The sequence below is a fragment of the Sphaerodactylus townsendi genome, linkage group LG02 (assembly GCF_021028975.2).
Source record: "Sphaerodactylus townsendi isolate TG3544 linkage group LG02, MPM_Stown_v2.3, whole genome shotgun sequence".
Lineage (NCBI taxonomy): Eukaryota > Metazoa > Chordata > Lepidosauria > Squamata > Sphaerodactylidae > Sphaerodactylus > Sphaerodactylus townsendi.
In genome coordinates this window covers 130,022,766-130,035,403 of record NC_059426.1, presented here as the reverse complement: position 1 = coordinate 130,035,403, position 12,638 = coordinate 130,022,766, and the positions used below count along the sequence as shown (strand labels likewise).

Here is a 12,638-nt window from a genome sequence, read left to right as displayed (position 1 = left end):
TCAGGTTGTAAGCAGAATTTTGACAGATGTACTGCAGCTTACTATTCTGTGCCATGGGGCTCCTATGTTTTATTACATTGGAATGCACTTTAAAATGTCTAAAAATGAACATTTGTAATTGAAATTTATGAACATTTGTAATTGAAATTCAGTACAGATATTTGAAATTGACATTGAAAAGTGAAATTAAGTACAGATATTTATTTCCTTTCCACTCCAGCCCTGACTGGGATAGCTGCCTTGCCCCTTCCAGAGGGCTTTCCTGCAGCAGAAAAGCCCTAAAAAGAAAAAAAAAGAGGGCAGAATTCTCCATAGCATAGAGTAGAGATACACCATGAAAATCATGGTATATCTCTACTGGCACACAGAGGCTGACTGAGCTCTGGAGGCTGCCAAAGGTTGGCCCTACTCTCCAGACTGTCCCTGGAATGCCCCTGGTCACACCAGTACAGCGTTCTGCCTAGGAGACAGAGCCAGCTCCCAAGTCAGGCACTGTGGAGCTGCACAGCCTCTGGCTGCCTGGATAAGTTTCCCCTTTGCCAGCACATTTGACCCTTGCACCAGAAAGGCCATTTCTGCCAGCGCAGGGGTGTGCCGGCTCTGGAATGGGATTCGCTGTCTCCCCTTTGGATTGTGCTGTTACTATATTACCGGTATGTTTCAAAGTTATTCATAGGCATCTTCATTTATATGACAAAATATGTAAATCATTATGTGTATGAGTCTGTGATGTGAGGCTAGGAGAACACCCTAAGACTCCTGTAGTAAAACAAGAACTATATATTAACTGTTGAACTTTCTAGCAAGATGAAGGGGAAAACATATTATAATACAATATAACTATTGACCTTATGCTGTCTCACAGCTTCAGGCTTAGCTCAAACATTTGTTTCCCCAACATGTTGTTAATAAAGGCAATAACTACTGCATGACAACATACACATACACACTACTACTATCTCAATAAAGCATTAATAATGCATAATGGACAGCTTCTTTGGGCAAGTAATGGTTTGGATCCTGCAAATACTTTCTACAAACATGAGCATTTTCTACCTGTGCAAGTGCCTTCTTTCACTAATGCAAGAGTCTATCCCATTTTCAGCTGGTACAGGAGAAACTTCCACTGCAGGAAGAGTCTCTTCTACCAAAGCAAAGAATTACCATAGTGAAACAGACCCAGATAATGTATTGTCGAAGGCTTTCACGGCCGGAATCACTTGGGTGCTGTGTGGTTTCGAGACTGTAACCATGGCCGTGTTCACAAGCTAGAAGAATGCGGCCATGCAGCTCCCGAAACCTGTTAATAATTAAACCCCAAAGCCCCATTTCTGTTTTAGAAGTTATTATTGTACATTAACAGAAGCCTAATCTAAATAAACAAATACTACATTCATGGATATAATACCCATCATCCACAACCCCACTGTTTTAACTGACATCCACCAGCTCCAGTGCAATACAGAACAGGCAGTTAAACACAACTGAACTCTAGGCATACCCTCAGGAATGCTGTGTATTTCAGTGCTGTGCAATGTGCCAATGCTACAATTATGAGTTCATAATGTTTCATTGTATAAATTGTGGCTAGAAGGCAATACTAATAAGGTGAGGCTATAGACAGAGAGGAAGAGTCCCATGACTGGGGCAACTGCAACATCCTCCTGTTCTGGAACTGCAGTTCTGTATTGCCTTGTTCTTCCAAAGGAAGAATGTAGGCCTGACTTTGAGTTGTTGTGACCACTCCCATTAATTATACAGTAATCTTGGAGCTTGCTATCACAAATCTAAAGGATGCCCTGCATTATCATAAGTCATTAGGATGTTTTGAGATTTGTTAGTTGCCTGTCCTTGCATTCTAGCAGGTATGTGTGTGATTCTTTTGTTTCAGTACAATGTTGTTGTGCCTAACAATTTTCCAAGGTTCCAGGGCTACCTGGGTCAGGTCATCTCCTACATCACACTTAATTACATCACACCTACATCACACTTAAAACCAGCCAACTCGTTTTAATTACAATTGTATGGGACCACCACTTTCCCAGTCTGACTAGGACCATGGTGGCAAACCTTTGGCACTCCAGATGTTATGGACTACAATTACCATCAGCCCCTGCCAGTATGGCCAATTGGCCATGCTGGCAGGAGGGCTAATTAAGAAATGTAGTCCTGCTTTCTAGATATAAAATTATACTAGTTAAGTTCAGCCCTCTATTTCTAGGAACTAGCTGGCTGCAAAATGGTTCTTTTTAATTGGTTTGTAATATTTCATTGTATAACCCATTTAGTTAATAAGATGGCAAGGCTGGTGGTAGTACATTAGGGAGAAGAAGATCTCACCACACAAAATTTTCTTTAGAAGAACAGAGGTAATACTGCCTGGGAATCTGCGTTTTTCCATTATAAAACAGTGTTCAGAAGGTGTTTATTGAGAACAAGTATATATTAAGGAGAATACACAATAACTCTGAATTTTGCATGATCTTACATACCATAAGAGCTCCAACACCTATGCACAATGGGGTGGATTAACTCTCTGGGTGCTGCAGACATATTTATACACCTCCTCCTAAAGTGTTCATTTGGCTGGCAGTCTGGAAAATGCCAGAATGTGAAGGGTTTAAGGATTTAAGGAGCCAATATACTCTTTTTTTTGCCGGAGTTTAGCTTCAGCAGCATTTAGGAATTTAAAATATTTTTGTTTAGGAAGTACATTGCTATCCAAAAGCTATTGATTCAAACTCAAGAGATATTTGTTACACAGAAAATGGACCCTTCTGCACAAAATACCAATAAAACTGGACAGGCCTAGCAGATGAACATGTGTACTATACTCCAAAACCGAGTTACAATCTCAGTCAGCATCAATTAAAAATAAAGACATTTAACAGAAAAATTTCAAGAAGGAAAAACAAAATGTTTATAACTGCTAACAAAAACATGCTTCATTTGGGACAAAAATACCAGTTATTTTCTTGATGCACACAAATCATTGGACAGAGGATAGGGCAGGGAAGAAAACATGAGAGCACTGCTTAACAGACTTCAAGAGGAGCTCATCAATAACTGTTTATGGAATGGCTTACAACTACACATTTCCTACTTTACATTGAAGTTTTCAGGCTCTTTCAGCGATTTTAGCAGAGAGAAAAATAGAGAGATCCCGGACATGTTCTATCCTTACTTTGAATTAAATGGTTGAGAGAAGCACAACCAAGACACAATACATTTGTAAGTGGTGGCAAATGATAGACTCAGAGCAGAGCTAGTTCTGTGCAAGTCAATTGAAATCAATAGGCTTAAATTTATACTGAGCTGTGGCCTTCAAAAGAAAGATTGTTTTCTTTGTGATTCCCTCATAAGAAATGATTTCCTTTTATTTGGAAAATTACCAACAGTGTAATCCTAAACAGTTATTCCTGCAGTAATCCACTGCAGTTCACCATTTGGAAGAGCATAACTCAATTTCGGACTGCACTGTCAATGACAAGAAATAATTGGGAGGGGGAAGAATGCATTGAACTTTCTACTTATTTTGTGGGGTTGCGTAAATGAACCTGTAATATTTTTTTTGCTTTCAAAATATCTATTATATTTTCAGAAATTTTAGGAAATTACAGCAATGAAACATATTACATTTTCTCTTTAATTGGTTATATATACATTTATACTGAGCATTATGTATCTTTAACTAGCATATAATCTTTATTGATTTTCTAGCTTCCTTTCCTAAATTTCAAGGGGAATAAAATATATGTTTGTTCCTGAGCACCTTTTCTGCAGATTCCAAATAAACCCTTTTGCTATCAGATCTAAACTCCAGCAATCAAGTAATAGTCTCAGCTAAATACGCTGACACAGCAAATTTCCAGTTCATGATCACACTAGACAAGGGAGCCATTCCACTCAGTGATAAAGTCAGTGAATGTACTCCTGAGAAGATAAAAAATTAAGAACCAGCTGACTTCGCACTATTTCACTGCTGACCCATTAGAACAGAACTGCAATGCTATGACTCCAGCCAAGAAATCATAGAAGTGATCAATTCCACGTCTTAACCGTATGACTGTTGGAGACTTCTACTTCCAACAAGAAATAATGTTGTTGTTATTGTGAAGCTTCTTCTCTAATTTCATCACACTAAAGATTTTATTATTATTGTGATACTGAGTTGACATGGTAGTGATGTCACAGATCTATAGAAGTCAGATGTTGAAATAATCTACCCAAGTCCATCAAAATGTATTTTCTTTTATAATTGTTTTAAATAATCTGTTATTGATGCAAATCCCAAGTATTACTATAAAATATTAATTCACCACTATGGATTGAAAGATATTCTTTTATGTGATTTTCCATTTGATGCTGACCATGTGCTAAAGTGTTAGGGCCAGAACATTAAACTTGGAGGGAAGAATCTACATTACCCCTAACAATTTCTTATATGGTACAGATACCTCCTCCTGAAGTGACTCCACTCACTTCAAGGGCAGATGTAATTTAACCCCTTCACACCACCTGGTTATTTTTTGCAAACCACTGTGAAAAGATTGGACTGAAAACATTCAGTCACTTATTTTCGAAGGCTTCAGATCCTCTGAAGATGCCAGCCACAGATGCAGGCGAAACGTCAGGAGAATGCTGCTGGGGTATGCGGCCATGCTGGCCGGAAACCACCACAGCACCCCAATTCCAGTCACTTACTTTTACATGAGTCATCGCCGCCCATGGCCGCATGAATTTACCAATACACTTTGGCGTTTCATGCGGCCAGGATGCATACGCCGCCAAGAGTTCTGGCGTGAAGTATGCTTTCCGGTGTCGCGCGGGCATACTCTTCCCCGTCCCGCCCACTCCACGGTGTCACCGTGGAAGTAGCCTGCTGGTAGCAGCCCATGCGCTGCCCTCCGACCCTGGAAGTCCGGACAGTGTCGAAGCGGGCTGGAAGCACTCAACAGCGGCGGCTGGGCTACCATGAATAAAGCGAGCAGCGTTATCTTCCGGCATGATTCGCGCATGCGCCAGGAAAGGCGGCTTCCTCCCCAACGAAAGCAACTCTTTAAAGGGTTGTTGGGCGGCCTGGCGCTGCCCTGGGGGGAGGGAAGCGCCCGGTCAGGTCGCTTACGCTTTCGCGTTGCAGCAGCGGCGCCTAATGAAACGGCGACCTGGGGGAAGCATTTTACCGCCCCCAGGCCATCGTTAATGGGCCGTGCGGAAACGGCCTTTTAGTTTTTTTCTTTGCACATGACCATTCCACACCACCTATGACTTGATAAATATTTTAAGTACTTTTTACAAAGTAATAAAAATCATTTCTTTCGTTTGCATTTTACAGGAATACAAAGATATTAAAAACATTCATCCAGCCTAAGGAGTCTTCTCCAACTTTAAGTATCTCTTCCATTAGCTTTATGCTTTGCTTAGTGGAATGGTAGGATACAGGCCAGTGTATTTGATTTAATAATATCTAGTCCTGTAGAAGCAAATGAAGATATTAATCTGCAACTAAAAACATGACAGAAACTATTTCCACAGGTAAAATCCTATGCATATGTACTTGGGACTATATACCATTGAAACAATTGACAATAATTTCTTTGGCCCCTTCCGCACACGCAAAATAATGCGTTTTCAAACCACTTTCAGAACTGTTTGCAAGTGGGTTTTGCCATTCCGCACAGCTTCAAAGAGCACTGAAAGCAGTTTGAAAGTGCATTATTCTGCATGTGCGGAATGAGCCTTTGTAATCATGCATAGTATTAAGTTCTGTCAATCCAATCTCCTAAATTGCTCTGGGAACATAATCACTTTTTTAATTAATGGACAATCCAACACAAAACTTGGATGTGGGATGAGGATTGGTGTTCAGGACCCCTGATCATACAATCACAGAACTGCTATAGAAATCAATGGGACCAGCTACAAACCACCATCCATTATTTTAGTTCATGATACTTCTGCCCTGCTTACTTAGACTATGGCTGATTCCGCATGGGCCAAAAACAGCGGTGTGAAAATGGTGTGAAAACATTATAAACCCTTTTACACCGTTTTAAAACCTTTTACACCATTTTCACACCGTTTTCACACTGCTGTTTTTGGCCCATGCGGAATCACCCTATGTTAGTTTTGAAATCCAGTAGGCCTTTTATTTATCCATCTGTCACATCTAAAGAAAAATGCTACCACAGAAAGTTATCTAGATATGCATATTAGAAGAAACAGACCTGTACCCCCAAATACATATTTTGTTCAGGTGCCAGAGTTTTTGTATTAAGTCACTGGGAAAAGGTTGTTCCATCAATTGTGATGTTCATAACCAGCAGTTGTAAAAATAGCTACTGTCCTGCACAGGTTCTGAATCTTTTTCAGACTATTAAAACGTTCTAAGTGTAAAAACTGTAAAGGTGTGAAAGGCATGCTAATTGAAGTTGTCAAAGAGAATATGTATATGATGTCTTATTGTTCAGTGCTGAAAAACATACTAAGTACTGTTTGATTATTTTTGCAATATTTGAGACATCATCCATATAGAGTATTTCATAAAGGACTATATCCATTGAGGTATCATTTTAAAAGTTAAAAAGGCCCAAACCTTTTTATTTCTTATAGAAATAATTAATGTAAATGACAAAATCTACAATGTATCTGAATCTCATTAGTACTCATGTGTACCTTCCCCTTATGTGATATGGTTCAATAAACATTAAGCATGGTTTTGATGGTTTACAGATCTCAATACTGACCAGCACTTTCACATTCATTACTATAGAATGATTCAGCAATCCTATGAGTTGTGCCCCCTCCAAATTAAAAAAAAAATGTATCCCACACATTCTAATTGGTTCCACAGGGAAGTTAGGTGCTACAAAAGACTTTAAAACACTATTATCTCCCTGTAGTGATTCACTAGCCTCTGTGCAGCACATTGAGACTTCTAAATTACATACCATAATTGACATCAAATATCTGTCCCACCAGTGAATATCTTTATTAGCATCAAAATCACTCACAACTAGTGTTCCTCAATGTTATTAAACAGAACTTGTTCTAGGTGTTGCCTTACTAATTAGTCAGGATGAGCCCGAGGAAGAAAATCTGGGTCATGTTAAATTAATTGGAATGAGCATGAAAATTAGCTGAGCAAACTGCATCAATTTTCTATAGAGAGCCTTTCTTCATGTTGAGAATAAAAATGGATATTATGAGGCATTAAGCAAACTGCCTTCTGTGGCTGCCAAGAGGTGTGTTACAGTAGCCCAAAAATATCATGCTCTCGATTTTCAGTTAAAGTTAATGAGACATTTCCAGGAATGGTAAATACATGGTGTTAAAATGGGTGTGCCTCTTATGGGAAAATGCCAAGTCATTTCATGTTTATTCAGGCATAACAAGCTCGTCAAAATGAGCATAATTTAAGAGGTGAATAGTGCAAAGAGTTCTAACATTTAACTAATTTTCCTTAAGAAAGAAAAGATTAAATTGAACAAAAAATGAATTAAGAGGTTTACAAGTCAACAAGTCAACCATCAGATTGCAGCACTCTGCTCACTATATTCTCATCATCCCCTGCCATGAAGTTTTTGAAAAAAATGTCCCGAAGGCAGGGAACAAAGGGAGCAGAACTGATTATAGCCACACTCACTAGCTTGCTGTCTAAACTCTGTTTGGCTTCCTAATGAGCTCACTAAAAACCTAATTCATCTCCCATAACCCTTCTCAGCCCTCCTTGAAATTCACCATTATGGAAATTACAGATGAAACATTTACAGGCTGTGTTCAAATTACTGCTTCTTCAACAGGCAGGTCCCTGACCTTAACAATGAGCACAATAGAAGTATGTCCGGCATGAAACCACTCAGGCCATAGGCTTTAGAATAAAGAGGCTCAGGAAGGTTAAGACTTTTTCTCATGGTGATAATGATTTCCGCGTTAATGCTTTCAGTCCCATGAATATGGGAATTCCATGGATTTGACAGTATATCAAACATAAACTATAATTCAGAAGGGGAGAAATGAGTTGTACTGATGACAAATAGCTGAAATAGGCTAATGTGAATTCCCAGCCTGTTCATGAGGAAACTCCCTCAGTTCCTCATTACATGAAGTCAAAATGATCCTCACGGCACCTAGCCTGTAACTGGAAGATTACTGAATTGATAGATCCTTAGTTTAAAATGCAGCTGTTTTATTCTGCTTTAGTAATTAATTCTTTTTCCAATACCTTATTGATTAAGCGTAGACCCTGATAAAGTTCAAACTGAGAAGAATCTCTAGTGGCTTCCTTAGTTGCTCAAGAGAGTCAATGAAAACTTCCTACAATTCCACCTGCCTCCTCAGAGTGCTGATCCAATGAGCAGAACAGTTTTTTCTCATAAATTAGTCAGGCCATGTGGAGCTGTATTAGCTGATCGTTGCTTTTGTCTCTCTACTTGCTGACTTGCTTTTCACTTTTGCTGTCCTTTGTGCTGTCACACACAAAGTCGGAGTGCAGCTGCCATTCTGAACCCAAACCAAGGTAAAGAACAATTCATACAAACTACATTTTTTTCATTTATACAGCTGCAACTCCCTGAGCACTTGAGCACTCAATAAGGTCTCGAGGGACCCAACTAGCTGAGAAATCAGTACTGAGGCTTGCAGACATATAGTGGAATGAAGGTTAAAAAAGAAAATGCAACCTGTTTTCTTTAAGGCTGTTCTGCCTTTCAGAATAGAATACTGTATTTGCTACTGTCTTTTCAGTATTTTTAGTTTTTCACAATAACATTTGAGTAAGAAAGTGTCATAAATGCTTGCAATGAGGTATAACCTGTTCAGAGTGAAGATAACAGGACATTTGTGAATTCATACACCATTTCCTGGACCGTCACTGTCTAGAATGCTCCGCTTGGGTCCTAGTACCTTGGGGACAGAACTAGGACCAAAGTGCAGCATTCTAGAACAAAGATGGTCCAGGAAATGGCGGGTGAAATCACAAATCTCCTGTCATCTTTATCCTGAGCAAGGTGTACTCCTACCACTTCTGACAACAATAAGCAATGCATGCTTGTTGACCAGCATGGAAGCCTGTGAACTGCCATTATCAACATGACTGTGTTTTACAAGAGACAATGGCAATGCAATGTCTCTTTTACAAGGTCACATATAGTAGAAGATCAATGGCACTGAATAAGAACAAGGATGATTACAAAAACTTTTGGGGCATTACAGGCTGAGAATTCAACTTTTCTTTTTTCCTTGAAAGATCTGTGCCACTGGCAGTGCTTTCAGACATCAGTTCATGGTCCAAGATGTAAAAGGTAAAGAAAGGAACCTAACAATGGCATTCCTGTCTATTGCAATATAAAATCCCCTTACGCAAGCAAGTTCATGCAGTATGCGGTACCCTATGCAATACTTGCAGAAGCTCAACTGAGTTACAGAAATGGATCATAACTGGGCAGAGCAACAGGCATTTATGGTATTAGTAATCCCTGTTGTGACTTCAAATCAGTTGATGAGATTAATGGAAGACTATGATCCAATCCTATCCCACAGGTACTAGTTTCCTACCTGTATTACTGCAATGACTTTAACTTCCTGATTTACACTGTATAGAATCTTGATCACAAATTTTGTTCAGTTATGTTTTAAAATGTCTGCTCATTTATGGCATGCTGTCAGCACTGAAATGGAAAAGTAAATTAGAACAGTGCCAAGGTCTCAATGTGCTTGTTCAGTATTTTTCAGACCAGACCTATAACAGCATTCTCTATCTTCAGAGTATTCTTTCTTAGGTCAAAAAGGTATCCTTTACAGATGTCTCCAGCAAACACTTGTTGACAAAGGCCATATCATGTGATGTCTGCAGCCATTGTTAACAAAGCACTGATCTCATTGAGACAAAGAAACATGTTACACTTATAATCAATTTCCTTGTTGTAGGAAAGAAAACCCCAACTTTTGGGTTTTTAAATCAAAACAACCAGTATGGGCAGAACTATAAAAAATATCCTCCTCCAAAACTGATTATATAAATATCACTGTTCACTTTCTCTCACATTTCCATATTAGAGATTGTTAGAATTGTACTATATCGCTACAAAGTTCCACATGCATCATGAAAGCTCTATGGCCCCTTCCCGTATGGGCGAGGAATCTGACGACCACTGGGGCGCCCGTTTACCTGAGGCGTAGCTGCTTAAGCAGCCGCGCCGCCCGAGCGGCGCGAAGCCGCCGTTTTCCAATCTCGCTTGCCCAGCGAGGTTTTTGGAAAACGGCGGCTTGGAGCCGCTGCCGTGCGAATGGCAGCAGCTCCATGGCGCCTTCCCTCCCCCCATGTCCGGGCGACCTACCTGTCCCTCGCGGCCCTCCCGACTGCGCGTCGCCAAGGCCTGGGGACAAGCCCCTTGCCCCACCTGCTACTCCGGAGCGTTAAGCGCGCCAGGGGCAGGGGGGGGCATGTCCCCTGACCTCGGCCCGGCAACGCGCCGGAGGCTTACAAGACTAAATAGGCTCGCCACCAACCATTCGCGCAACTCACATCTACGCCGACCCAACCCCTTCCACCGCCATGCGGAAACGGCCTAAGCTAAGTGATAAAATCTCATTTTAAATGTATTATGTTGCTCATGTGTGATGAAATGGGCAAAATACCCTGGTTAAACATGACAGTTCATTTTCACAACCAGAATATGTTTAAGTATTATTCCTACGTTACTGTACATTGGATCCTGTCTAAACTCTGTGTGAAGAAGCATGACATTCCTGTCTTTCTTTTCCAACTGCAGCCTGAAATGCCCCTTGACATGCGGTCCTGGAGAAGGGCAGATCTTGAGGACACAGTTGGAAGGCTGCCAGGAATAGGCAGAGCAGCAGAGGAATAGGCAAAAATCACTCCCCTGCCCCCTCACTTTGAATATGGAGATCTTTCCCGCAGGATCCAGCTCTACGTCTCATTATTGAAGTAGCTCAGCTTTTATTTATATTTGCTGATTGCATGTAAACTTTCTATATTTCTGAAGGCAAATCTTCCAGTAATCAAAGGTAGGGGACAATCTACCATTGCCTTGCCCCAATAAAGTACACTTGAACCTGCTATGCTTTGGCACAGTTCCCAGGAGTTTGCAAAAAAAAAAAGTCCTTAACTTCTCCAAATGTATTTTTCTTTGAAAATGATACATTCTGATGTCTCTACCCCATGATGTACAATTTGGAATCATAATAAATACTGTAAAGTGTTCAGTTAAATACCTTCAGAAGGAAGTTTATAATTTCAAATATGATGTACCACTCATGTATGGTTTTTTTTTTGCTTTTGCAAATGCTATCGCATTTCCTTATTAGACAATGGTAGTCACTAAAGTACACTTTTCAGAAAAAAAGAACTTTTGGAAATTTTATATTTCATATATTTCTTGGATTTTTATGGATCAGTGAATATACACAGTCCGAAAAATCTGTAGTTTCATTGGTTTAATCTCTGAACTTTAAAGTCTTACATTTTATGAGCCTTCCTTAGGGTAAGTATTTCATTGTTCTAAAAACAGGGTTATGGACTGTTAAATTAAGCACATGTTCTTCATTGGCATTTTAGTTCCAGCAGGTTATCTGGTGCCAAGCTTGCCAATTTAGTATCTGCAGTCCTGTAACATATGTTTATATGCCTTCGTCAAACACAGGGGATGAGTTGAAAACAAGGTGATGCATAATAATGACATCTATCCTCAGTCTGAAAACCTAGAGAAAGGTTATCAAAAGGGCTCCAGATTACTAAATTTGGATTTGGAGAAAAACATCTGAAAACCCTTTCAGCTGTGTTTGTCAGGCATGTAAACAATCACACTGCCACTTTAGACAGCTGGAACTTTTAGTTCATGTGACCATGATACTAATTATAATCTCATTTTTCTTTTACAAATATTTTACTGGACATGGGTGAAAAAACACAATGATTCACTATGGCCCATTCCGCACAAGGCCCCGCAGCAGCTGCACACTGGCACATATGATGCTAGTGTGGGCCCAGAGCCGTTCACATGCTGAGGTGCAAGTGGCTGGGGCCCATGGAGGCACCTCCGTTTTGTTTCCCCAAACTTACCTTCTCTCCCTGTGAAGCTCCGCAGGGACGACACGCCCTTGTTGCCCTCTGACCCCCGGGGGTTGAAGGGCAGCATGGGCATGTCTTGTCTCTGCAGAGCTCTGCAGGGAGAAAAGGTAAGTGTGGGGAAAGCAGGAGGCGCCTAAAAGCGGTGCCTCCAACCCGGTGCCATTTGCATGGCGCCAGCTGGGAAAAGCTGTTTCCCAAAAGCTTCACATTGAACAAGGCAGGAAAACAGCATTTCCCCATCTGTTTCAGGGAAAAAGCACAGTGCTGCCTTGATGCAGAGATGGCAGCTGTGCAAATAGCACCCCGGAATGGTGTTTTTACCATTCCAGGGGCGTTGTTTTTGGCCTGTGCAGAGTGGGCCTATGTGTCTCAAGTTATGTTTTTCAGCTCTACTCAAAATAGAAGATAGTCAGAATGGAATTGTGGGAACTATATAATAACCTCTTTGAGCCTATAGGTATCCAAGCTAACTCACAATTTTGTGCAAGGGTAAAGCCTAGAATGGAAGAATGTTAAATCTACTGGCTTGGTTCATACATTATATTAA

The 12,638-nt window shown here is 40.4% G+C and overlaps 1 protein-coding gene across 13 annotated transcripts in view; it reads right to left on the bottom strand.

Moving 5' to 3' along the window:
* The window catches only part of MEIS2 (Meis homeobox 2), a 288,920-nt gene that overhangs the window by 216,432 nt on the left and 59,850 nt on the right, over positions 1–12,638 (bottom strand). For 7 of the 13 annotated variants that reach the window (XM_048484320.1, XM_048484323.1, XM_048484324.1 and 4 more), the window contains one exon: positions 2,493–2,594. The exons of the other annotated variants lie outside the window; for them this stretch is intronic. In XM_048484320.1, coding sequence (XP_048340277.1) covers positions 2,493–2,594 — 102 coding nt within the window. The remainder of the gene's footprint in view (positions 1–2,492; positions 2,595–12,638) is intronic. 13 annotated transcript variants of the gene reach the window in all.